The 26,859-nt window shown below is 34.9% G+C and overlaps 4 protein-coding genes, 1 long non-coding RNA gene and 3 other non-coding genes across 16 annotated transcripts; 7 read left to right on the top strand and 1 right to left on the bottom strand.

The window, feature by feature from the left end:
* The first annotated feature begins 1,398 nt into the window (after positions 1-1,398).
* Positions 1,399-8,971, top strand: LOC107919929 (protein NRT1/ PTR FAMILY 7.3). Its single transcript, XM_016849372.2, has 5 exons — positions 1,399-1,576; positions 1,837-1,954; positions 4,936-5,153; positions 5,300-5,862; positions 5,957-8,971. Exons 1-5 carry the CDS (start codon positions 1,550-1,552, stop codon positions 6,828-6,830), a joined length of 1,800 nt encoding a protein of 599 aa, XP_016704861.1. The 5' UTR covers positions 1,399-1,549; the 3' UTR covers positions 6,831-8,971.
* Positions 7,548-9,738, top strand: LOC107919931 (uncharacterized). 2 transcript variants are annotated; one of them, XM_016849373.2, is made up of 2 exons: positions 7,548-8,766; positions 9,293-9,738. In XM_016849373.2, the coding sequence occupies exon 1, from the start codon at positions 7,548-7,550 to the stop codon at positions 8,760-8,762; it is 1,215 nt and encodes a 404-aa protein (XP_016704862.1). In that variant the 3' UTR covers positions 8,763-8,766; positions 9,293-9,738. The 2 variants fall into 2 exon arrangements, with proteins under 2 accessions (XP_016704862.1, XP_040930748.1); XM_041074814.1 differs by lacking the exon at positions 9,293-9,738 and adding an exon at positions 8,877-8,971.
* A 1,086-nt stretch (positions 9,739-10,824) lies between these two features.
* On the top strand, positions 10,825-14,623 carry LOC107920695 (ribose-phosphate pyrophosphokinase 1). 2 transcript variants are annotated; one of them, XM_016850517.2, is made up of 8 exons: positions 10,825-11,284; positions 11,650-11,823; positions 12,492-12,740; positions 13,017-13,160; positions 13,255-13,422; positions 13,817-13,886; positions 13,995-14,076; positions 14,192-14,623. In XM_016850517.2, the coding sequence occupies exons 1-8, from the start codon at positions 11,138-11,140 to the stop codon at positions 14,370-14,372; spliced, it is 1,215 nt and encodes a 404-aa protein (XP_016706006.1). In that variant the 5' UTR covers positions 10,825-11,137; the 3' UTR covers positions 14,373-14,623. The 2 variants fall into 2 exon arrangements, with proteins under 2 accessions (XP_016706006.1, XP_040930749.1); XM_041074815.1 differs by lacking the exon at positions 10,825-11,284 and adding an exon at positions 11,956-12,065 and having other exon boundaries at positions 11,684-11,823.
* Positions 14,624-16,133: 1,510 nt separating this feature from the next.
* LOC107920165 (uncharacterized) lies at positions 16,134-18,841 on the top strand. Of its 2 annotated transcripts, none has more exons than XR_005899786.1 (3): positions 16,134-16,284; positions 17,962-18,457; positions 18,700-18,841. It is a non-coding gene; the product is annotated as an uncharacterized lncRNA (long non-coding RNA). The 2 variants fall into 2 exon arrangements; XR_005899785.1 differs by having other exon boundaries at positions 16,163-16,284; positions 16,748-18,457.
* Positions 16,239-16,316, top strand: LOC121205471 (small nucleolar RNA U61). Its single transcript, XR_005900548.1, has one exon. It is a non-coding gene; the product is annotated as a small nucleolar RNA U61 (small nucleolar RNA).
* On the top strand, positions 16,376-16,463 carry LOC121205481 (small nucleolar RNA snoR14). Its single transcript, XR_005900558.1, has one exon. It is a non-coding gene; the product is annotated as a small nucleolar RNA snoR14 (small nucleolar RNA).
* On the top strand, positions 16,532-16,627 carry LOC121205469 (small nucleolar RNA Z101). The gene has a single exon (XR_005900546.1). It is a non-coding gene; the product is annotated as a small nucleolar RNA Z101 (small nucleolar RNA).
* Positions 18,842-19,987: 1,146 nt separating the features above from the next.
* LOC107920162 (type I inositol polyphosphate 5-phosphatase 2) lies at positions 19,988-25,541 on the bottom strand. Of its 6 annotated transcripts, none has more exons than XM_016849707.2 (11): positions 24,412-25,541; positions 24,194-24,299; positions 24,014-24,106; positions 23,775-23,862; positions 23,581-23,685; positions 22,618-23,440; positions 22,102-22,286; positions 21,584-21,692; positions 21,162-21,310; positions 20,781-21,004; positions 19,988-20,352 (listed from the first exon to the last, which is right to left on the bottom strand). In XM_016849707.2, exons 1-10 carry the CDS (start codon positions 24,439-24,441, stop codon positions 20,791-20,793), a joined length of 1,902 nt encoding a protein of 633 aa, XP_016705196.1. In that variant the 5' UTR covers positions 24,442-25,541; the 3' UTR covers positions 19,988-20,352; positions 20,781-20,790. The 6 variants fall into 6 exon arrangements, with proteins under 6 accessions (XP_016705196.1, XP_016705198.1, XP_016705195.1 ...); XM_016849709.2 differs by having other exon boundaries at positions 19,988-20,349; positions 24,014-24,091; positions 24,412-25,434; XM_016849706.2 differs by having other exon boundaries at positions 19,988-20,349; positions 24,412-25,434.
* Positions 25,542-26,859: the final 1,318 nt, after the last annotated feature.

The raw sequence follows: 26,859 nt of genomic DNA on the forward strand, positions 1-26,859 counted from the left end.
AGTAGTATTATATATTTAGTATAGATTTATTTTTTATGTATTATAAATTACATAATATATAAAAATAATATAATTTAAAGTATTATATATAAACTTAAAAACAGGTTGGGTTAAACTCGAGCCTTGAATGTTTAAGCCTGAGCCTAGCTCATATTTTAAACGAGCCTATTTTTTTCTCCAAGCCAATTTTCAGGCTTAATATTTTTGCCCAAACTCTCCCAAATTTTCGACAGGCTTTCGAGCCTGGACTGGCAACCCGACCCATGAACAGGTCTATTTTGCTTCAAAATTAACATTTGATGATAATCAAAAGGTTAAACTATGCTACTAGTCCCTATATTATGCTCGAGTTATAGATTTAGTCTTTATACTTTAATTTGTGCATTTCTAGTCTCTTTATTTTTTGAGTTTTAAAACTCTAAAATTAGCCAAATGATAGTTGTTAAATTTATTAAATTTTGGTATTTTCAAAATCTTATACAGCAAACATATTATAAAACATAGTGTCAGCTTGATATTTTAACATGTTATGATCATAAAAAAGCTAGTTAATGGATTTAATGATTGTCGTTTATATCATTATTGAAATTTTAAAATTTAAAAAATATAGGAATGATCAAGTTGGAAAATATATATTAAATCTATAATTTTATGCATAATACAAAACTAATAACAGATTCAACTGTTACCATTTAGGTTAAGATTGAAAATTTAAAATTAAAAAAATATAGATTGAAATTAACCAATTCAAAAAGCTCAAGATTAAAATTGACCACTGTAATTATCGAATTAATACAATTTTAAAAAGCATGTGGAATTTCAATGAGACATGATTTTGTTTTTCTATATGAAAAGTTAACATCATAAATAACCATCTCACTAAATTATTAAATGAGCTATTGAATTAATAGATCATACCAAACTCTCACATAAAAGAAATTAAGCATGGAATTGTTAGCATCAAGTGTGGGGTATGAATTTCATATAGATTTGAACTGAAGAGAAAAACCAGATATGGGTTGAAGTGGAAGAGAAACTGAGTTTCGTTTTTACTAAGTTTGGGAGTTGGAAGCTAGGCAAAGAGTTTTAATTGTGAGTACCAAATTGTTGGAAAACCATGTAAGCTAACTGTCTCAAATCTGTCAATATCAAATCAAACCCCCAACATATTGGATATTGGAGAGGAACCCCATTTTGTTCATCAATTCCAATTCCAAACCATTGGAGAAAAAATTGATATATGTTAAAAAACACCCTCCTCTCTATCACTGTCAAAGTCCAAATAATTTCCCTCTAATTATAATATGTAAATTATTGGCCCATGTGGGCATCCTCCTCCCTTTTTTTTAATACAATCTCCACCGTTCAACTCACCTCCCGCACCCTCTATTTATTCACATTGCTCTCCCTCCTCCTCCTTCCAAACGACTCCCTCACTACTCTTCTTCTTCTTCATAGTTTCTTCTTCACGACCTTTCCTCTACTCTCTGGCAGCTTCTACACCACCACCCTCATATACAAATTTTCTCTTCGTTATTAACTAACACCAATGGCTTGCTTAGAGGTGTGCAAGGAGGTTAGTAAGGGTCTACCTAAGGGATCCTAATATTTTCTTCTCATTCTGTACACAAACCCAAGTATTCATCAGCTATTCCATTGCCTTTTAAAGTTATCAGGTTTAATAAAGAAAAACATTTTAGTCATTAGCAGATGCAAAGACATCTAATAACGGATACATTCATGCATTAATGGAACCATTCTGTTTCCCGATGATTTATTTCTTTTCCTTTTTATGGTTTCAAATTATAAATAATAATAATAATAATAATAAAACAGGGGAAGTTGAAAGAGGAACAAGAAGAAGCATGCACTCAAGACGGAAGTGTTGATTGGCATGGCCGACCCGCAATCAAAGCAAAATCCGGACAATGGACTGCTGGAATTATCATTCTCTGTAAGCTTTCTTTCTTCCTTGTTATATCAACAAACTTAATTAGCTTTCATAAAACAAAGAGCTTAATATAAATAGTAACAAAATTAAGGTGTCAATTTCGGAAGATTTTTAAATTGCAATCATCGTTTAGTCGTATTTATGATATAGTAATATAAAGCTATGAGTAGGTAGGGGAAGGGTATTTCTAGGTGAAAAAATGAACTACTTAAAATAGAAAAGAAAAAAAAAAGATATGTACAGAGCAGGTTTAGGATAAGCTATCAAAAGGGTGAAATGAGAACTGAGAGGTTCAGTTGAAGAATTCCAGAAAATAAGAGAAATAAATTAAAAAGAAAAAAGAAACAAAAAGACAAAATTGTCATAATCAACAAAAAGAAGAAACGTGTAAGATTTTAAACCAAACCCTACACAAACCATAACCCAAGTGTCGAAGTTCTGTTGCATGTATTGTTCTCGTTTGGAGAGCTCAGCTGGGTTAAAGTGTAGGCTTGTAGCTGGTTGGTTGTGGGATTTTGTTTGGTTTTGGCAGTGCCAGTTAATGAAGTGAAGGGATTGCCAAAATAATGAGAAAAAAAAAGAAGAAGGGAAAGAGCGCATGCAATTTAGGGGAAGAGGAGTTTAACACGTAATAGTCCCTCCACCCTCCGTGAGTATTGCATGACGTGAGTTGTTCCCACGTGTCCCCCTCTCTAATAATTAACTTGCAAAATCCACCCTTCTCACCGCAAAAAGCAATTTCCTCGGCTGCCTGCCGCTCTCTTTCAAATGACTGTGTTCCACCTTATTCATGAAACACCCCTCAATTCAAAAGATTTTTTTTATAAAAGAAAATTGATTATTAACCTAATCTATTTAATATAAAAGATAGATTATATTATATTTATGTTGTGATTGAAAATATTTGAGAATAAATTATATTAGGACGATATTAAAAAGTATATAGTGTCATAATAAAATATTATTATATATTTATTTATATCGAATATTTTCTTTAATTTAATTTAACTTTAATTAAATTATTTAAAATAATTAATTTTTAAAATTATAAACAAACGTCTTTTCTTTTTCTTTTTTTGTATCATTTTGTTTTTTTTTCATAAGCTAATTTTTTTTTATTTTTGTGCAACCAATTTTAAAAATAGTAATTTTTGTAAAAAAAAATCATGTCATTGATAAATAATTTTGATAAATTTTCACCTTGAACCCCAAATTCCAAACATTAAATTTGAACCTTGAACCCTAAATCTCGTGGTTCAAGATTTGGGTTCGGGATTTAAGATACAGAGTTCAGGTTTTAGATTTTGGGTTGGGGGTTCAAGGTTACGGGTTAAAAATTTATCAAAATTTAGTGTCAATGATATGAAAAAATATTGTTGGAATGTCATTAAATAATTGGAAAGAAACCATGAATAATGTGGTAAGAATGATCCATAAAATAATTTCTATATGGATGAGTATATAATAATAAGTTCATGCCTTTGAATTTTGATGATGTGGCAAAATTTTATTGGTGCGTAAAAACTTTAGCTTTTAGGATCATCCTAATGTAAGTTATTCCCTATAATTAAAGGGTAAGGATGGTATGAAAGAGTGATACTACATCATCTGTATCTTTTTTTAATAGTTTTATGTCACAACAATAATTCCATCCTAAAAAAATCAAATCTAAATTAAAATATTAAAATTTAAGATGAAATTGTTGATGTGATACAAAAACTATTGGAAATGAATAATATTTCTGTCTCATACCATCCATTCTCTATAACTAAAATCGTCAATTAAAAAATTAATTAGACAAATAATAGATAAAACATTTTTCATTTTTATTTTATTAATCTACATTTTAATATAAGGATTAATAGAATGTAAATATATATATTTTAATTCTACTTGAGATTTCAAATAGGGCCGCATGTCTATTTATTTATATTCAAATTTTTTACTTTTTATTACCTCTTAAACGAGACATTTGCCACTTTTTAAACTTTGTTTGTTGTATCAAATGATTTTTTTTAATATAAATATAATTTAAATAACTTATTTTTTATATATACATTTTATTTAATGTTTTTAATAGTCTTTTTTTAACTACTAAATTTATCACATCCCATTTTGTGGGTGAAAAATAAATTAAAATTATAGAAAAATGGTAAAAATTAAAATAACCCTAATTACTCACAAACATATATTCAACCCCTCACCAACTATGGAAAAGGAATAAAAACTGTTTAAAACATTGGGGGTGTAGTATAAAATTGTAACTTAAGGGGTTGGAAGTGACAACCACGATTAATTTTGATCAGATTGAAACCAGTTTCACGAATGATCAAAAAGAGTATGTATTTACAGCCAACATGGACATGTTTCTTGGTTTTGCTTTTATTGATTTGGGGGGGGGGGGGATATTTTGTTTTAGCTCTAATTTTCACAGCAATGTGTGCCGTTAATGTACTTTTCAGACAGCTAAATTTGTGATATAAATGCACATGAACATCGAAAAATCACATCAAACAAGCTGCTTCGAACCCTTTTTAAAAAAAAAAATTGAGGGTGAGAATATAAGAGAGCTCATATTCCACATATGTAAAAGAAAACGAAAGGCCACCTATCATCATATAGATATATATATCTCTTAATTTAAAACAAGAGGCCACTCGTCGTATGTAATTTAGTTGGGTACTGTTCGATCTTGACACTGACTGTAGTGATGCATTTTCGAAAATCTGACAAATAATTGAATTCTAAAGATACAAGAGGTGTTGGAAAGCAACCTTTCGAAGTTTCCTATGGTTTTAGGTTTAGGTTTTAATTCCTTTACCTAACTGGGCATCCCTCCCTGATATTGATGTGAAAGTCTCTCACCCTCCCACGTCTACCATGCAGTTCATATCTTCATATCTTACTATCAAAGTCTTTTGTTATTTCTTGCACGTCTCTCTCGTTAATATTTATGTTTTTCTTTTTGTCAAATGATTAACCAGTGAACCAGGGGCTGGCAACTCTAGCTTTCTTCGGGGTCGGGGTGAACTTGGTGCTTTTCTTGACAAGAGTATTGGATCAAAATAATGCTGAGGCTGCTAATAATGTCAGCAAATGGACTGGGACGGTCTATATATTTTCCCTAGTTGGTGCTTTCCTCAGTGATTCCTACTGGGGAAGGTACAAAACCTGTGCTATCTTTCAAGTCATATTTGTTATTGTAAGCAACTCGTTTCTCAACCTCTAAATTTTTTTTTTATCATTCCCGAAAGATGAAAACTTTGTATATTTTCATAAATTTGGAAGTTGTTAGGAATTTCTGCATTCTAATTGTGTATGTGCCTTGAAAACATCCCTGTAATGCAGGGGTTGGTGTCACTGTCGCTATCATCATACCTTTTCTTGATTAGACCAAGAGGTTGCGGGAATCAAGAAATGCCGTGCGGCTCACATTCTGGATTGGAGATTACGTTGTTTTACCTCTCCATCTACTTGGTTGCCCTAGGGAATGGAGGCTATCAACCTAACATTGCTACTTTTGGGGCTGATCAGTTTGATGAAGACGACCCTAAGGAAGGCCACTCTAAGGTTGCCTTTTTTAGCTACTTTTACCTAGCTTTGAACCTTGGATCCCTTTTCTCCAACACCATTTTGGGGTATTTTGAGGATGAAGGCATGTGGGCCCTTGGCTTCTGGGCGTCTGCAGGCTCTGCCTTGGCAGCACTTGTTTTGTTTCTGTCTGGAACCACTAGGTACAGGCACTTCAAACCAAGCGGAAATCCTCTCTCCAGGTTCTCTCAAGTCCTAGTAGCTGCAATAAGGAAATGCAGTGTTGATATGCCACCGGATACGGACGAATTGTATGATATCGATGGAAACTATTCGTCCATGAATGGCAACAGAAAGATTCTCCACACCGATGAATTCAAGTAAATATCAAAGCATAACCCGACCTTGGAATTAAACCAAACATTACAAGATGAATTACATAGTGCTAATTTGTTAAGTGATGATGTTTTATAGGTTCTTGGACAGAGCAGCATACATTAGTACGAGGGATGTTGAAGAGCAGAAGAAGGGAACACACAGCATGTGGCGTCTCTGCCCTGTCACACAAGTGGAAGAAGTTAAATGCGTATTAAGACTACTCCCGATTTGGCTTTGCACCATAATTTACTCTGTGGTCTTCACACAAATGGCATCCCTATTCGTTGAGCAAGGTGCTGCAATGAAAACTACGGTCTCGAATTTCCGGATTCCACCAGCCAGCATGTCTAGCTTCGACATTCTCAGTGTGGCACTTTTCATATTTCTTTACCGACGAGTTCTGGATCCACTGGTTGCAAGGATTAAGAAAAAGGGTTCCAGGGGACTCACCGAACTCCAGAGGATGGGCATTGGCCTTGTTATAGCCATAATGGCAATGGTTTCTGCCGGGATAGTGGAATGCTATAGACTAAAACATGCCGACAAAGACTGCATGCATTGTGAAGGCTCAAGCTCCTTAAGCATCTTTTGGCAAGTTCCTCAATACGCATTTATAGGAGCCTCTGAAGTTTTCATGTATGTTGGTCAGCTGGAGTTCTTCAATGCACAGACTCCGGACGGATTGAAAAGCTTCGGCAGTGCCCTTTGCATGACATCGATCTCGCTAGGGAACTATGTTAGCAGCTTACTAGTGACAATGGTTATGAAGATCTCGACAGAAGATCACATGCCAGGATGGATACCGGGCAACCTGAACAAGGGTCACCTAGACTGGTTTTACTTCCTCTTAGCTGGACTAACGACAATTGACTTGATTGTCTACATAGCATGCGCCCGATGGTACAAGAGTATCAAGCTGGAAGGAAAAACTGCAGAAAATATTGATGACCAAGTTAGCTTTAAGCTATAATATATACATATCCGTGCTAAAACATATAAACAACGGTATAGATTAATAGAATAATGAGGAAACTGGGTTAGAGGATTGGTACCCAACATGATGATGTTGAGAAATTAAAGATTTAAGTCGAAAGAAAAGTGGGGTATCGTGAGAGAGAAGTCAATTTTCCTCTCAACTCTCTTGAATTCCCATCACTTGAATTGTCCTATCTGTTGGTAAATATGCAGAATGTTATCTGCATAAAAGAGCTTTCTCTTGGACATTAATGAAAGTGTAATTTTCCTCCGCCTATTAGATCTATCCATCATCTATGTAAGCTTCTTGAGCATTTTCAATAGAATACATTTTCAATAATGCAAAGAGGAGAGTGCTTACCTTGCGAGAAAGCTAGGCCCAAGTTGTGGTGGAAAAATGGGACCTATAGAACTACACTGAGCCCAATAGAGATAACAAAATGGGCCAACCTATAGAACTACAGTTGACACGCTCCCCTTTAAGCCTTTTCTGTGGGGGAAAACAAAATTGGCACAATGCGATGATGAGTTGGGAGCTGGACTCGCTCCCTTCTAACATGAGGCTCCAACAATCTTGGTTTTACAAAATCACAAACCAATCAAATTCATGGATTTCAGCTTGGATATAGGATTCATCTTTCCCCTTTCTGCACTTTCCTCTTTTCTTCGATAACCAACCAACAGGGAACAGGAAGAGATACTGAAAAAAGACATGAAGCTATCATTCAAGCTCCAAGAAGACAAGAACCCAGTCTTGAAAGCCAGAATACCCATTTCCATATTTAGCCAACCCTTCGTTTCGAGCCTTACTACCACCCCTCCAACCACCACCGATTCCAGCGGCGGCGGCAGCGGCAGCGGCGGCAACAAATCCTCTCAAAATACCTCCTTTTCTCTTTCCACGAATTTCCCTTCTGGCCCTTGCTTCAAACTCTCTTATGCACCCTCGGCTTCCTCTGCCATCACAATCCCTTTCTCTCTTTCTCTAAAATCGGGTCTTGGCCTCTTTGGCTCCCCTAAAGATTCCCCTCTTATTTTCTCCGCCCACTTTTCCCTTTCATCGGTTAACCCTGGAACTATAATCCCCACGTTCGCTCTCCATTTCAAGCCCCAATTTGGCAACTTTTCTTTGTACAAGGCCACTTCATCCAAACCTAGCCTTGAGCCGGATTCTAGGCCTCACCATGTTTCAGGACAATCTGCTTCACCTTCGAATTCCGAGTTTGGAAGCCCTGATTCGGCCTCGGTTTGGCAAGATGTGAAATTGGAACCTCGGAACGCAAGTGATGATGGGCTTGACACCCTTAAGTTTGGGTATGGTAATGGTTTATATTCAACCGATGGGTTTGGTATGGAGAGGTCATTGGTGAGGAAAGATGACAACAAAGCTGGGATTTTTGGTGGAATTGCTGTTAGAGCAAGAACAATGTTTCCTGTGACAAAAAGGGCGGTGGTGAAACTAAGGTGGATTGTGAATTTGCCTTCAGACCTGGGCTCCAAAATGCCTTATTTGACAATAAACAAGATTGGGGTTGAGAAGATTGAAGAAGCTAAGGAAGCCAAGGAAGCCAAGGAAGAGAAAAACAAGAGCATGGCAAGGAATGATGATGAACTTAAGTTGCTGAAAGGCATGTATTCGTGGATGAGAAAGGATTTGGATATGTTGGAGGATGAGAATAGGGAAATGAAGCAGTGTCTAGAAGGTATGAAACATGAGATATCGGCCAGGAAAACTAGTAGGGAAAATGAAGGTCATGGGTGGAGGGCTCCCACACCTCCCGTGAAGAATTCAAACGACTTTGAGCGATGGAGGAACAAGAAAAATTCAGTTGAAGACAACGGTGGAAAAGAAGGGAAGAAGACTGCAAGCAAGTTGAGTGAGGTGGAGAATGAATTACAGAAAGCTATCAAGGCTGCTCCCACTTAACCTGGTTAGAATTTGATGTTTTCTTTGTATGGTTTGGCTACATTGTCCCTTTGAATGTGTGTATACTGATTAGTAGTTGAGCCATTTGCTGAATTTAAGCTGTTTTTCTTTTAGGATCGAACTTATTTATCCCATGTTGAGGATTGCAGTAATGGATTCCATGAATTCTTCCTTCTTATGGTATAGTAATATAAACATTTTCTTTTGAATGGTAATCTGTTTATGGAGCATTTTAGATATCATCCGTGAGAATAAATTCATGAGATGCTTTAGGACACTTCCATACACACATAGATCCTCAAGTTAATTCAAAGAGGTGGCTACTTCGCTTATTTCTACTCCCCTTTGTCCTATTAGAAGTATTTCAAAGCTGGTATCAGCTCTGTTTTATCCTGAAGTTGCAAGTAAACAATATATTGCTTTCAAGTGTTGTTGGGCCTTTTGGATGACCTACTTGCTGGTTCCTGCTTTTATGTGCTTATATGGTGGTTAATTGATATGCAAATATTTTTATTATATAAAATATGCAGTTTTGGAACCAGAAACTTCCCAGCCTCAGGGTTGATCATGTGCTAGCTATCGCCATGAATGATAGAAATCCTAAATGCAGGGATGGGTTAAGGTAATAACATTAAGATTACGAAGAATAGGTGGCTGACTGAGCAATTACTGAACATATGGAATTTGCAAGGAGAAAGGGGAGGTGTATGCAATGAAAAAGTGAGCCAATTTTGAATAAAATTCATCAATTCAGGGCAGGGTTTCAGGATTGTACTCTTGGTTTTGTATCTAGGAATGGTAATCAGGCCCGGAGAACATGTGTATTGATAACAACGAAAATCAATTGTTATGTTCTTCACAAAAATGGACTGATTTTAGCTGTGATTAGCCACCTTCTCTACTGTACTTAGGTTGATGGCTGAGATTGTATTTTGGGTGCACTGTTTTTTATTTTGTTGTATAGTTTGATTATTGATTTGAATGAGATTTCATTCCTTCTCGCCAAAAAGAAAGATAATTAGTTTGTTGGAAATACAAAATTAATAAGCATCAACTTTGTAAATTTTGATTACTGCATAAATACAACAATTGCACAATATTAAATCATTTGACATAATTTTTTTACATTTTCTAACATTAACATTAATATTTTCCATTCATATTATTTTAGAAAGGAAAACTCTTTATGTCAATCAAAACTAACGTATCAAATGGTTGTGGTCTTTTATTTGTTTCTTTTTTCTTAATCATCATTTTTCAATTACCACAAAATGGATTTACCTTTATTGACATCATATCTATGACATGTCAGTATTTAATTATTTTTTATAAAATTTTTTTTTAAAATTTAATAAATATATATTTTTAAAATTTTAAAAAATTAATTAATTATTGGCATGTCATTCATGTCGCAATTCACATGTATGTCACCTCAATAAACATTAAATTTTTTATTTATTTTGGAATGATTTGACAAAAAATTATAAGTTTAAGATTTAAGAAGGATGCAAAAAATTAAATGAATGGTTAAAAAATATTTTTTTTATGAAGTTGGAAGGCCTAGAAAAATCATTATACTTTTTTTCTAAGTACAATGTAATTATGAATGCAACTTTGAGTAACCATTAAGTAGAATCAAATTATTACAGTATAAACAGACTAAAAACTAATACAATCTAGGTTAACTAAAAATTGATATAATCTAGGCTAACTAAACTAAAACTCTCATACATAACAAGACTTAGAAACCTAAGCATATAATAAAATATTACTATATCTATGAATATTATGGTATAATAGTAAAATATTTTAATACCAATGAATATTTTATATAACATAAGGAATAAACAAATATTTTATATATATTTATTTTAGAAACAACTTTTTGTTTCTTTTTATAAATATTTATTTTAATGTTTAATGTTATTTGTGAAGTATATCAAATATTATTTAATGTATAATGGTAAAATATTTTAATAGCTATGTTTGGGATTTACTACTTCTAAAATTTTTTATTAAAGAAAAATAATATAAAGGGCCTCTTAATTCCCCAGCGTATTTATTGTTTACATAAAATTTTGAATTTCATATTTAAGCCGGACCTGATCCGGTCTAAGTCTTAACGCATGAGTACCGAAACGCATGTGAAGAGTGAAGGTAAACGACGCCGTTAGACTTCAGGGAAAGGTAATTACAGTGACGAGGCGTTGCGTGGGAATCCAAATTTGGTGGAGGAACAGAAATAAGAAGAGCAGAGCCACAACGTGTAGACGGCCAATGCCACCGCTATACCTTCTCCCTTTTAAACCGCTCTCCTTCGCCGCTGCTTAATTTCCTAAACGCCGAAACCCCCAACCCCATTTCCAACATTACAAATGGCTTCCTTCACCATTTCTTCGCCGTCTAAATCGTCGTCGTTTTTGTCTTCTTCTTTATCTTCTCTCTTCACTCCTTCCTCTCTTAGCCGTAAAAGCTTCGCTTTCAATATCTCTCGTTCTCCTATCTGCGCTCCCAACAGTTTGGTATGCTATATTCGCTAGTGTCTTCAAGTTTCTGCAGTGAAGACTTAATTTTTTTTTTAATGGTTGTCTGAGTTCTATTGAAATTGAAGAGTTTATATTTATCAGTATTAATTTTATAAAATATGCCGCTCATGTGGATATGTAATGAAATCGACACTGCAATTTTTTTTTCTTCAAACTTTTCTTTCAAAAAATTGGCTTCCTTTTGATTCCTCTACAACTATTTTCCGGCAAAAGATTATTCGTTCAAATTCGTAAAACTGTGCTTCCTGGAAAAGAAAAAATGTCCTATTAACATGCTTTTGTTTTGAGTGATCTTTAAAGCTGTATTGATATGGGTGCTTGCTCTCTTTTTTTAAAACTAGAAATGTGAACTGCCTCAACCTGTGAATTATGAAAATGGGATACCAACGATCCCAGTCCTCAATGGAAGGATACTGCCCAAGTTCGTGGAATCAAATCGAATGGATAAAGCTGTTAACAGAAATGGTGCCAAGCTCAAATTGTTTTCTGGCACCGCCAATCCTGCACTTTCTCAGGTAAGGTCATTGCGTTATTTTGTTTGCCGTATTGCTTTCCATAGAATTCTTTTTTTAGGTTTTACTTTCAGTGTGCATATAGAAATATAAGATTAATAGGTTTGTAGACCTTAATGGCTATTGCCTGTGCAGCTGTTTGGTGATGGATTGTGAGTGAAAGGAAATTCTGGAACTGTCTCAGTTCTGAAGAAACGTTATACGTTTTGACTATTTGATAAAGTTCATTTACAAAAGATCATTTGGTAAAGTTTCGTCCATCATCTCTTCTCATCCCTTGTAGTTTGAACCAGACAATATGATGTGTATGTTATGTCTGCTTGAATATTGTGCCACAATTTGTCTTATGAAGACGGATCTGTTCTGAGAGCGGGGATATCCCAACCCTACTATCATTATGCCTTTGCAATGTTACTTGGTTCAACCCTATTTGTGCCCTTTTCTTGTATGTGGGACTCTCTATCCTCTTGGGTTCTTAGTCGATCTGTCTTTCATTTTGATAATGATTAGTTTTTGTAGTTCTTTTTTGAATTCTTTTTAGAACATGTCCTATCGTGTCAAGCTTCATGGGTTATTCTTGGTTTTGAGCATTGGCATTACCCTTCTCTGAACTTGAGCAATTATACTTTCTTATTCCTTGATGCGTTTTGTCACTTTTCTTTTTGTTGCAGGAAATTGCTTGGTACATGGGCCTGGAGCTGGGAAAGATCAACATAAAGAGATTTGCTGATGGGGAAATATATGTTCAGCTGCAAGAGAGTGTTAGAGGCTGTGATGTATATTTAGTGCAGCCAACATGCCCTCCTGCAAATGAGAACCTCATGGAGCTTCTCATAATGATAGATGCTTGTCGGAGAGCATCAGCCAAAAATATCACTGCAGTGATTCCATATTTTGGTTATGCCAGAGCTGATAGAAAAGCAAGTTCAATATATTTTGTAATAAATTATCAGGGATGAAATCATAAAAAGATGAATATATGTATAGAGATGTAAGCTGCAAATTGAATAGGTTGAAAGCCAACCATTTGAAGCAGCCTAGTCTTGCCCCATTCAGAATCAGTAACAAATTTGTGCTATCTTATGTTAGAATTATGCTTATTGGGACAATGCCCTTGCTTCTTGCTGTTTTTATTTCTTTAAGGTATGAATTTCTGAAGCTAACTTTCTTCTTCGTGTCTGTAATCTTATTTTCAGACTCAAGGACGTGAATCCATTGCAGCCAAACTAGTTGCAAATCTTATAACAGAAGCTGGTGCAGACCGTGTTCTTGCTTGTGACCTTCATTCTGGGCAGTCCATGGGTTATTTTGATATTCCAGTGGACCATGTGTACTGTCAGGTATTTGGTCATCAAACTTCAAACTTATAATTGTTGTCTGTCAATGACTAAATGATTGCTGATTCTGCTATACTTTTTGCATTGTGTACCGTAGCCTGTGGTCCTTGATTATCTTGCTAGCAAGAAAATTTGTTCTGGTGACTTGGTAGTGGTCTCACCTGATGTTGGTGGAGTTGCAAGAGCTCGTTCGTTTGCAAAAAAATTGTCAGATGCACCTTTAGCCATTGTAGATAAAAGGCGCCACGCACACAATGTTGCAGAGGTAATGCCTTTCCCCACAATTATGTTGTCATTATTTTTCTTCCTTACCGATTATATTATTATACTTAACGTTGTTCCAAGGTTTTTGATATACAGTTGTTAGAGATTAAGATGGTATGTTCTTATTCAGGGACGTAACAGGACATTTGTCAGCTATAGTAGGCACAAGTATTTATTAAAAATGTTGCACCTTTTTCCCATATGGAGCTGACATTTTGGTCTACAGTTAGTGTTTCAGTAATTGCTGAAGTTAATTGATATAAAGAGGGTTCAGACTTGGCAGCAGGCTGATTTCTGAGGCTAATGAGTCTTTTAATTCCTCAGTTTGTGTTTAGTTCTATGGTTAATATACATTATTAATGACTCAAAGCTCTGCCTGACTTTTATTTGCTCAGGTAATGAATCTAATCGGTGATGTCAAAGGAAAAGTTGCAGTTATGGTGGATGACATGATTGACACCGCTGGTGAGTGAAAACAATATGATGATGGCCTCCAAAAACCTGTTCTTAATCACAAACGAACCTTCTAATTTGTTTCAAATTAAGTTAATTTAATTCATCAATGTTTTCTAGGAACGATTGCGAAGGGGGCAGCACTTTTACACCAAGAGGGGGCAAGGGAAGTTTATGCATTCTGTACTCATGCAGTTTTCAGGTTTTAAAAACTTAAAAAGTGCTTTGGATGAACTAGTAGGAATAAGCACAGATACATAGCATTCAACCATGCTGTACTGATTTGCTGTGGCTGTGGTTGTTGTATGTGTTGTCAGCCCTCCTGCAATAGAGAGGTTATCAGGTGGTGTGTTTCAAGAAGTAATCATAACAAATACACTGCCAGTGGCAGAGAAGAATTACTTCCCGCAGTTGACGGTTCTTTCAGTGGCAAACCTGTTGGGTGAAACCATTTGGCGCGTTCATGATGATTGTTCCGTCAGTAGCATATTTCTGTGACAAATCCCCAAACTACTTTCTTCTTCAAATTTATGCATGTTTTGCGTTGGCTGAAAGGGAATAAGCTTTAGTCCAATTGGGGAGGGACAATCTACTAACACATGCCTCTCATATCTCATTCTTCCTTTCTCTCTGCATCTCGAGATTCTAGTTTTTTCCTAGTTTTTTTTTTAGGCTAAATTCCTTTTTCTTGTAGACAACTTACACTATTTAAACATTATTTCATTTTAATTTACAATTTTTTGCGTTAATATTACTACTTTTGAAATAATAATGTAGTAATTATATATTTATTTCTATAAATATCAATCTTAATTGTTATCATTAAGCATTAATCGAGATTTAGCAAATCTATTAAAAGATTATTATGTCGTCTATCAAGTTCAATACGAGAGACACATTGTCTTGAGTGTTAGAACGATTGACTTCCTGAAGATAAATATATAGATGTGATTGTTTGGATTGACAATATATCGGACATGATTCAAGTGAAATTAATTTTGAATCCGCTTATGGATTGACATTCATAATGTGATCTACCTCAATCCTAAGTAAGTGATTGATTATGTTTGTGTGATTCATATATTTTGATGCATTGAAAGCTTAAGTTCAAAAGATAATAAAGTCGAAAGTTGGTATGTTGGATGTATGACTTATATATAGCACAGTTTCATTCACAATAGTGGGATTTGTAGTCGATAAAGGGTAAATGATAGTCTCTCATTGGCATTACATAATAGTAGGAAAAGTAATAGGTACACAAGTCCTTTGTCTAAGATGAATTATTTAATTATTATATGTTAGTAATTGACTTTTTCACAAAAGAATAGGTAATAGTTACCTTGAAATAAAATAGAATCATATTAGATGAGCGGATTTAACCCAAAGAGATTAACATCATCCTACAAGAGTAAAACACTTACGAAAAGGTCATTAAACAAACACTTATTAAATTGTTTTCATAATGATATATAATAAGTGAGAATTCAATTATGATATTTTAGTGAAATGACTCAATAATTGAATAATGTTATAATTAATAGATGAAAGATCGAAATTTAATTACAAATGATTTGAATATGTCCAATCAATCTCTCAGTTAACTCGACATAACCCAAAATAAATTGCATGCAGAATCAATATAATTGAAGGAATGAAAACGATGATTAAGAGAAATAAATCGCATATATTACTATCCATTGTGAATGCTTTTTCTCGCTAAATACAAAAGATGGCTTAAAGCGTAAATCAATTAATTCAAATTATTATTTCATTGATAGTAATTAAATAATTAAAGTTTGAATTAAATATTAAATCAATTAATCATCGTAGTTTTATTAAACGAGACAATTAAATATATTTCCTCATTCTTTTTGAAAATTAAGACTTTAGCCTTTGTATTTGTATTTTCAAGAATTTAATACTCTACTTTTCAATTTTTAAAAGCAAATCCAACTGTTAATTCCGTTATTTTTTTTGTTAAATTTATGTTAATTAAAAATTTTTTTAATTACATGGCTATTAAGTGAGTTGTTTTTTTTATTTCAAAATATCACAGTGACAAATTTAATAAAAAGAATTAACAATGTCAACAATTGATCCTAAATTTTAAAATCTGGAAGAGTACAGGGACTAAATGCCTAGAAATACAAGTACAGGACTAAATTATTAATTTTCCGAAAGTACAGAGAGTATAGGCATATTTTAACCTTTATCTATAAACCCTAAACATCGCCGCACATTTGAAAGCGGCTACTAGGGTTTCTTTCTGCTTCTATAAATACTCTCTTTTCGCTATTATACCAAATTAGCTCTTGCTCCTCGATGCCCTGGTGTCTCTAAATTTTGGTTGAGTCGTAGATATAATAGCGATGATGAATATTATAGTGTACCAGAGGAGTCTCCAGTGACGGTAATACAATCCCTCTAAGAAGTTCTGAGCTTACCCTCTTTCGATATTTAAATCTGTTTTTCTCGGATTTTCATTTTTTAAGAAAACAAAAGCGATGTGATGATAGAAATTCAATGGTCTGTCAATCCACTGATAAAATAGTTTGATGTTAAATTGAAGTTCCGACAGGTTCTGATCGCTTTATAGTTCTCCTTTTATTTTCTAAAACAACGTATTAAGGTTTTGAACTTGTTATAGTGAATCGAGTTGTGGGCATGTGATGAATCTCATATTTTAATGGGTAATTTGCGTCTGAATTAGTATATCTTTGATGGTAAATCACCTTGGAGACCTGATGCCCACCTTTTCACTGTATTTAGCTAACATGATTTCGTTAGATCTTATGCTTAGCTCTTTGAATTGCTTTTTTTTTTACAAAGGTTGTGATGGCAATTTTTGACAAGCTACACATTAATTGTGGCAGTGAGTTTGTTAGTCACATGAGATTGTCCAAGTTCCATTTAGCACTAGAATTGGCCGATAGCAAGAGAGCCAAGTTCAGTACAAGTGAACAGGAGCGATAATTTTGAAGCTAGGTACTCTCCTGTTAAAACAAAACAAACTTTAAAAGCTGATAAATCCAAAGCTCAAGTCAGACGGTCTAGGAAGTTTATACACTTGAATCTCCTTCATCATCGAATATGAAAGGGAGCTGAGGATTCACAACATTAGTAATTGTTAAAAGCTATCAAAGCAAGCCATTATACAAAGTAGTGATTAAACCCTTTGATGGGACGATGAATCCCTTCTAAAACATTGTCGTCCTCGAAATGGAGTTGTGGTTCTTAAACCTGAAATAATAAATGTGTGGAACTTCGAAAAAGGGTTGGACAAAATACTGGCATAAAAAATTCATTGAGTAAAGGTCATCATCAGGTAATGCAGAACCATAATAGCAGCTATCAAGAAAGGCATTGGTCGAAACTTATTATTCTGTAAGCAAAAGCAGCGGGCAAGTGGGGGTGATTGAGATTGTTGCAATTGGTTACGATTTCAGCACATCTCTACCTCGATCGGTGTGTAGTAATTTAACAAATTCGTATGCTGAACCAACAGAGTTAGCCCTGTTTTGGCATCATAAATAATCCTCTTTCAACCTTTTATTATTAAAGGTGACCGATGATGTTTTTGCACTTTGGATAAACCCAACTTGCAGACATAGCATACAAGCATCGTTCCATTGATGAGAACGCTGTTTGTTGTTATAGAGATTGATAACCAAGATTACCAATTAGAGCTTCATTTGATCCAACAGACCTTTCCCATCAAGTTTGCTGCTTATTGTCAGTCTCACGAACTCCTCATGTGGCATAGTCCTGTACCCTGCTTCCTTTGCCTTAACAACATCTGGCAGTGGACCAATCATGGTACTTATATTTGGACTGTGAAATGCTGCAATTGACAGTCGTTCTTTGTTTGGGTTAACCACTGCTCTATGCTCAATGCTTTCATATTCTCCATTGCTCATTATCTGCTTTCACAGTATCCCATTGCTTAGGCATATTATACAAGCAATCCATGAGAAACAAATATATTGGATATTAATCATATTACCTCCATCACGTCTCCTATATTGATGATGAATGCACCAGATATGGGTTTAATAGGTATCCATTTGCCATTTTTCTTGATTTGTAGTCCTTCAACTTCATTCACCTGAATCAACAGCGTCAAGGCAGTGGAATCAGAGTGTGGTGCTAGACCAATAACCTTGCTTGCTTGTGCACAAGGTGGATAGTAGTTCATCCTTATTCCCTGTGTTCCATCTTCAAAGAAGCTTGCAAACGTCTCCGGGTCTGTCCCCAGGTTCTTTGCAATCAGCCTCATGAGATGAATTGTAACCTTTTGTAATGCCATTGAGTACTTATCCATTGTTGCTCTGAATTTCAAATAAGATTTATACTTGATTAGAAAAGTTGCTTGCTGGTTTAGATTCGGAATATGCACAGAATTTATTACCTGAATGAAGGGGGAATAGTTGGCCAAAATCTCATGTTTCTCAAGGGCACAGGCCGGGGAAGAAGGAAAAGCATGTCACCCCAATCAAGCTTCTGGTCTTCAGACACTACAAAGGCTTGGCCGTAGCCTTCGATGTTATACGGTAGCTGGGCACAAGCCAACTTCTCATTCAATGGTAATTCGAAGAACTCTTGTACGTCTATCTTCATTTTATCAATTACTTTATCCCCTACCCCATGACTGATTAACTGTTTCACCATCAGTAAATAAGAAGAACATAGTTGATAGATGTAAAAGTTAAACAATAAATAAGAATTTTGTTTAGATTAGGTACCTGGAAGAAGCCCCAGTCCTTGCACGCCAAATGGAGTTTCTGCTGTTCATCATCATGGCCTAATTTGCTCATATCAATCTCAGGAATCTGATAGGATTCATCGATGGAAACTACATCGAACTCGACCTCTGGCCTGATATACCTGGATGGGATGTCTTTCAAGTTCTTGGATGCAAGAGCTTGGACATTTTCAACAGGTAAAGAACCACCAAATCCCTCTCTGTTGATCACCCCTGTCTCCATTTTTCTATGAAGCTGTCTAGTTCTCAAATCTAACAAAAGTCTGATTTATTTTCATGCGCTGAGGATGCTTTGGATAGGCGATGAGTTTGGCTAAAATATGTACATAAAAAATTTAGTTTATTTGATATTTATAAACAATTACATTTTATTGAAGCTATATATTAAATAATTATTTTAATAATGATTTTTTATTTTTATTAATTAATATTAAATTTATAATAAAAGTTCGTGTCTAATTATTACATAAAAATAAATGTTATATATTTATTATGTAATAAACATAATTTATTATATAATTATTTCTTAAGTAATACATAAACTAATGCTTATTAAAAGCAAGAATACCAAAAAAAGAAGAAGAAAGAATTAACTAGTGGGCTAAAATGTAAATAGCCATTTTTCACAAGTTAGCTTTCTCCAGTTAAAATTTCAAGTTGCTGTGTGATTGAAATGGAATATTCTCTAAAACTTCCATCTCTCCCGTAGGTAAAATGAAATCCAAAGGGGGTCTAAATTCTACAGCCAGTTTGTCGCATTGTTAGCTAATTTCTAAGCGTCGTTTGCAACCTTGTCCGTCCTCTCTCAATTTGATAGGAATTATCCGGCCACATTGAAAGCCATAGGGAAAAGGACAAGGCTTACCCAATACCTTTTTTGGTTTCTAGAGTTTCTTTATCAGTCGCACCTAATTTTTTGTAACCTACTCTGCGGAAAACTGAAACTAGACCAGGAAATAGGAATCCATGTAAGTCGGTTTTAACTTGAGAAAGGGTTGTTCTTCAGGCTTACTACAAATAGGAGCATTAAGTTGGATTGTTGATTGGTTACTCACTATAACCAGTATATATTTACATTTTTAGGAGCTTTACATGAAATGATTGTAAAGAAACCAAGGTTGTTAGGCACTTGAGAGACTGGACCACATCCAACCGCGGGTCTCCAAACTACACTATAACGTGGTTTAAACTCCAAGTATTGCTACTCTGCTTCATATGTTTCCAATACTTTACATTACCTCCTTATGATTAAAAAAGCACAGGCCAAGACATTTCTGTTTGAACCCTTTCCATTATTCCGAACTGAAAATGCCAATTAAAAAGCATTCAAAGAAACAAAGTAACTAGACAGGCTACAACTTATTTTGTGTAATTAGAGAACTCACCCTTCAAAACACAGCTACATTATAACTATATACAGATTGATATTACGACATGGATGAAAAAACAAAAACAAAAAAACTTAAGCTTTTTGGGACACTCTAGCTAAGGGAAAAAGAAGCAAAGAATGTTAGCATGTATACAGTCAAACCCAAGTTTTAAAGCTGTTTAAATGCAACCAAATAGTCTGACTCCCCCCTGTACAAATTACTTAATTCTGCTATCATTTGTTAAATGATATGCTATGTATTATTGATATCCTTGCATGGCAGCTTGGAACCAGTTTCATGAAGGAGTAACCTTTTCTTTCATTTCATTGAGTTGTTGGATATCCTGCTTCAGAAACAATGCCTGTAATTAGACATTAAAAACGTAAAGAAGCAACAGAAAATTGTTTTTGTAAAATCTAGCCACTGAAAGAGAAATTTGTACATCATGGACTATCTAGCGAAGAGCAATTGAAATATTAGCCAAGGAGAATTCCAAGTTCATTTTCATGATCTCAGGACTTCACCTGTATCTGGAAACCAGGAGGGAAAATGGAGAAGAGCCAGATGCTTTTTAATTAAGATTCTGGTTGGCAACCTTACGAGCAGAAAAAAAAGGTCTACAGCAGGTATCACCAAACAATGGGTTCAAACTCGAGATTGATCTTTCCCATTATAGTTTCTTACATTTGAATATTGTATATAAATGAAAAGTGAAGGTTACAACACGGTTACTACAGGTTTGCTTGGCAACTCCTTAATTCTAAGATCGATTACCTGGTTATGGTTAAAATTCTGGTTCTCCATTGTCATCGAAGGAAACCACTGGATGAACAGCAGCAGTGCTAACATTGAGAGCCCTTTGCAACTTCCGATGGTCCAGGACTTCAACATCAAGTAAGAACATTGAACTGACTGGTCGATGATCCGAAAGTCTTATATCTGGTTGTTTATAAGAAAGTTGTTTTATGCCTTTCCCTGACCAGAGTATTCGATCACACCTACCAAAGGGAAATGATGGCATAAGCAATTGAATTGTGTGGAACTTAATGAATGATCATTGACATTATCCCAGATTATGTCTGATTTCCGGAAACCCTTTCCAGCTGTTTTATATCAGATTTGTCATCCGGCTACTTTACAGAAAATTGTGCTTACCATGCTGGTGATCTCTTCTTCTCGCCTTCTTTCGGGATCTCACCAATGTATCTATCGGAGTCCATTTCGTATTTGTAGGTAGGAGGAAAGTCTATTATCCCCTCTTTCCATCCCTCGAATACATGACCACTACGCAGTTCCTTGTGAAGCTGTGGCACAGAATTGAATCCTTCGACTTTTGTTCTCATCAAAGTAGTATATATTGAACGAAAAAACAATGCAGAAATACCATCCAGCAAGAAAGGTAACCTCAAACTAAAGTAGTGATGATACCCACAAATTTTATTTGTAAATCATATAAAATATTTAGTGTCTCAACAATCATACTGAAAACTTGACTAGATTTACATTTGATTCAAAACAACGTGATGTCTTATTGCAACAACAAAAGTGTATTAAAACTTTATCCCTGTGATACTCACCTGATCATAGTTGATTAGTTCATGCCAGCGCTTTTGAGCTACAAGCTTTCTTATGTCCGCATCCGACATGTTGAGACGATAATTCAGATCCCCAAACCAAAATATCTGACTATTTACAGAAGCAACCAGTTAAAACTTTATGTTTCAGGCTGAATGAATTGATGATGCAATCAGAAGAAACTTTCACAACCATCAAAGGTACTCAGTAGTTAAGCGAAGAAGTTACTGATAAAACCTTTTCTAAAACCTCCAGTTCTTCAAGTTTGCTCAAAATTACAGCATCATTTCAAGTCTAACTTCATTATTTTACTAATCTATCTCTTATTAACCTTATTTCACTTTAAGTTAAATCTTTCGTACAGTTAAACTAAGAAACAAGAGGTATGGCATATTCTTAAGCTGGCACAGTTCATGCTGTTAAAACTAGAATATAGGTAACAACCAGAAAAGATCAGTAAGGGAAACTAATTATTCTTGCTAGCTGCATAAACAAAACTAGATGCTGAAATTTTGCTTACTCATGAGCTGGAATTGTTTGTGGTTGATCTGAATCAAGGACAGATGAGAAACAGGTACGTCGTATAATTTCATAGACATCTGAGTTACGCCTGTGTTCAGCTCCATCCTTCTGACCTGATGTCAAATGAGAACACACAAAGCATAGCCTGGACTGAAAAAGTGTCATGCTAACAGAAACAGATCCCTGCAAAAGAAAAAGCCGTTTAGTCATTCAATAATTTAACAGGCATTTTCAGCGATTGATTAGTGTTAATGGTATATTGTCATCCACCCTGCAGCCAACTATGAACTGCAACACATCAAAATATGGAGGGCATTGATTTCATCAATCTAAAAACAAACGAAAAGAAGCTTCATGTCAAATTGAAATGAAATGAAGCATCCTTCCAGACAGTGATGCTACCCAAAACATCCACTTTACATGTATTTACAGAAGTTATGAGCATCACAATTGAGGTGCCAAATACAGCCTCGAAAAGACTAAACGACACCTAGAACAGAAGAACGATCATTACCTTGTTTCCCATGTAGCCCATAAGACCAACTCCAACAGGAGAGACTTTTAAATTGTTTATATGTCTCCTCAGCCTCTTTGTCACCCATATAGATATGTATATACCAACCATCTGCTTACTAACTATTCGAATGTAGTTTGGGGTTGACCTTGCCTTATTGTTGTCTTGTTCCTCCATTGGTTCTTTTAGGAAAGCGCCATCCTCTTCTTCAGACTTCTCATCAGATATATCAGAGGAAGAATCAACAGTTTCTAGCTCCTGTTGTTCATGCACACACGTTGACCTGAGGTTTCCAAAGCTATGGTGGGATCTTTTCAATATGCTTTCTTTTAACACCACATCATGAGAACTGTAGAACATAGAGTTCTCTGTCATATTAAAGCCAATTCTTGCTGAGCTGCTCAGTACTCTCCGAAGTTTCAAATTTGAAGAGATAACTTGTGGGGTTGCATCTAATGGATATTCAGGCCAGTCTAACCTAGAGTCAAAATCGATACCATATATTCTGTTCAGCTGTAAATTTTGTCCAATAGTAGCGTCTTTTTTCAAATCTTGCCCTTCAAAGTCATAGCCAATAGCAGTCTCCAAATGCTCATTAATCATCACTTCTGATGGCAGAGCATCAATTTTATCTGCTAATGCATCTGCAACTGAAGAAGTTCTTAAAACGGGAGAAGGGGGAGCACTATAGCATTTGTGCTTGGTTTCAGGTTCCCAATATTTGTTCAGTGTTCTTCTAATGATTGCCTCCCATTTTGGAATTGGCCTGCTATCCTCAGCTCCAAATACATTTCCAGCATTCAAAGGGACTACTTCTTGGAAGCTGTCCAAACCAGATCTTGTATTAGATTATTCAAGGAAAAAGTGGAACATCTAACATCAATACCTATAATCGAGTACCGACTACTAAGATTTGAGAAGAAATCTAGAGAAAAGAATCCAACAGGGAAAGAAAATACCTACCCAATAATGTAAACATCAGCTGGCTCTTTCGTACAAAGCCAATCATCAATCTCAAGATCGTCACATGGAAGTCTTCCAGCAACATTCCAAGTGCTTATTGTCACCCTATAGGCAACCAATACATGTTTCAATAAGAATTAAAACAGTAACACCTTAAAGCTTACACTTTAAGTTTAAGCATCTTGCAGTCAAACCTCACATCCTTGGTGTTTATGTACTGTGCACGCAGAGTTTCCGACTTTCCCCTCCTGTGTCCTAATCGATAACCCTTGGAAGGTGCATCTGAATGATGAAACATCAACACCATACACAAAAACCTTTAGAGCTGACAAATAGTTTAGATAATAACTGCAATTCATGACTAAGTAGAGCAGATATTTATGAACAATCCTAGTAAATCAGGCAAAGCACAGACGAAGAAATCAAATAGTGCCTGGAATTTGGTTTCTGCACTCAGAATGGTTCTCCAATGTCCTATGGTTGTCATCCTCACTACCATGCAATCTTGAATCTTTAAGAGAATAAGCTGGATGGATATTGCAGAAAAAATAAACATCATCAAACAACAGAAAGAACGAGGAAGGATAGGTTGGTAAACATAAGATGGTAATACCATCATCTTCACTCTCAGTTTCAGTGTCGACTTCATCTTCACTAAAATCATACACCTTGGGCTTTATATTCAACCATTTCTTCATCACAATGGATGGCCAAAAGGCCTGCAATCAAACACAATTGACCAAGTTAATCATTAAACCATCGCTTTCATCTAAATTGCAATTTTGGGTACAAGCAAAAAAAAAAAAAACTTAACAAGCATCAAAACAATACCTCAGAACGCTTTCCCCTCCTAGTTTTCATAGTCAGAATTCGAGGAATAGACAGCGTACAAAAAACTTATATAGTAAGTTTCCAAAAAAAAAGGAAAAACAGGTCCTTGACCTTGAATACGGAGAGACAAGAGCAGGAGTATGATTGTCACTGTTCTAGGAGATTAATATATAGAAATCTCAAAACCCATTACAGAGGCCTTAATTTGGCTTATTTGATGCCAAGCACAAGGAAAATTCATGCTAGGACCATTCAGAAAAGGACAGCAAAACTATGACCATTTTTAACAGACATCCATAACCTCAAATTGCAAAATAACTTTTAAAAAGAAAAGAAAAAAAGGTATTCTGAGTGATTCTCCTCCCACACCCCAATTGCCTGATCTAAAATGCCAAACTAAGCAAATCATAATATTATAAGTTGTAAGTTGTAATCCCCCAGAACAGGCCCGTAAAAATCAAAATGTCGCTTTCAATACAAGAAAACTATAGTGTCTTAAACCAAATTATAATGCAACATGCTTTGTATTCAAGCAATCAAATGTCAAGGAATCCATTGACATTAAAAGAGGAAAATTTTTAACTCGTATGAAAACCCAGCAGAATTGAACCAAACAAGCTAAACCTAAAAGATAATATACAATTATTGATGAAAAACTGCTGGCTCCTTACCTATAAACATACTAAGAACCCAGGTCATCAAGTAACCCTTAAAATAACAAGAAAAATAATTACAACCACAAATGTTGAGAGCAAACTTAGAAACTTGATGACATGTTATAAAAGCCAAACCAAAACACTGACTAAGACAATCAACTCATAAATGAGGAAGAAAATTTTGATTCTCTACACCATCAGCAACCAAGATTTGGTTAGACCCCACCATAAATATATATACATATATATAACTTGAACCATGAAGCATTCCACTAAACAAATTGGGAGGTTGACACTGGACACTTAAAATAAACTAGGTTAAGTCAAATCGGTAAATTAAACAAATATTTATTCAACAACAGCTGAGACCCAATTGGTTGGACGGTTTTTTAATGCAATTTGTATCTTTTATAAATAGATTTCATGCAAATTATACAATAATACGTTAAACTTTATCTATCAATATAAAAGTAAACCATATTATAATTATGCATGAAGAATAAGATTATATACATCATGAACTGTAATAAAAGGGACCACATAAGTATGATCATCGCACTATATGTGAAGGTAAATAGATTTGGGTTTCAACTGATACGTCCCATCTGTTTTTCTTTCAACTTTTTTTATTAAATAATTGAAGTTTTCATTTATTTTTTATTTTTTTTAAGGAGGAGGATGTTTTAATTATTGAATGGTGACTTTAACAGCCCTGCAAAGAAGAAGAAGAATAGGACTAAATAGCAAAGGCCAGTAGAGGAAAGGGAAGAGAGGCAAAATAGAGGCATGTGAAAATGTGTACGGATGCGTTTCTACGATTTAATAGTTGAGATTTAAAAAGTGGAGACCAAGACAAGAAGTATTGTGTTCTTTCTGTTTAGGTACAGACAAGATGATTGCGACTTGGACTTAAACTTGTCCCTAAATTCAACTTGATTTGTGGCCTTCCATCATTTTCTGCGTTGAAATAATGCTTCATTATTAGCATGTATGGTGGGATGAGATTTTTTTCTCAAGGTCTTTTTAGGAAAAGTAATTGCAATTTATTAATAAATTGGATAAATAAAATTTTACACCAAAATTTTCAAATCAATATTCGATTCAAAATTTGTGTGGACAAATTTCTAGCATGGTGGAACAATTTCTTCTTTTCATCTCCTCTCTAAAAGTCAAAGTTCAAAATTACGATGGCTTCAAAGAAGATCATCATCAACAAACTGTTAAACTATAATAAAAAAAACATAAAACTGCAATAAAACAAACAAGAAGCAACCTTTTCTGTGAAGGACATTTCTAGAATGTTAATAAAGAAACATAGTTTAACAAATAATTAAAGAGTATGATTGACTTGAAACCTATACGAATGTTAATATGAAAGACATTTCTTCTAGAATGAGCCTTTTATTTGTTGTGTATGACATGAGATGGTGGTATGACATCCCGATATTCTGGCTTGGCGAGAGAGCTAGGTATAGAGTGTTACATTTGGTGGTATCAAAGTTTTAGGTTTATTAACTCTCGAACCTAGGTGGTTGTTGTGTGTTTGGGGTTTCAAAACCCATGTGTTTAAATTTTTTTGGATACTTGAATTGTTTGAAATATCACTATTAGAGTTGCATGAGATTGTGGAAAATGCCATTGATTGAATTGTATGCGGAGTAGGATTGATAACACATTGCCGTTAGCCTTGAGGTTTGCTTGTAGGAATGAGACTTGGATCATCTCCTTGCCACTCACACCATTTATTTGTTCGTTCGTTTGTATGCTAGATTATTAGATATGCCTCCTAGAC

Source organism: Gossypium hirsutum, chromosome A08 (genome assembly GCF_007990345.1).
Source record: "Gossypium hirsutum isolate 1008001.06 chromosome A08, Gossypium_hirsutum_v2.1, whole genome shotgun sequence".
Classification (NCBI taxonomy): domain Eukaryota; kingdom Viridiplantae; phylum Streptophyta; class Magnoliopsida; order Malvales; family Malvaceae; genus Gossypium; species Gossypium hirsutum.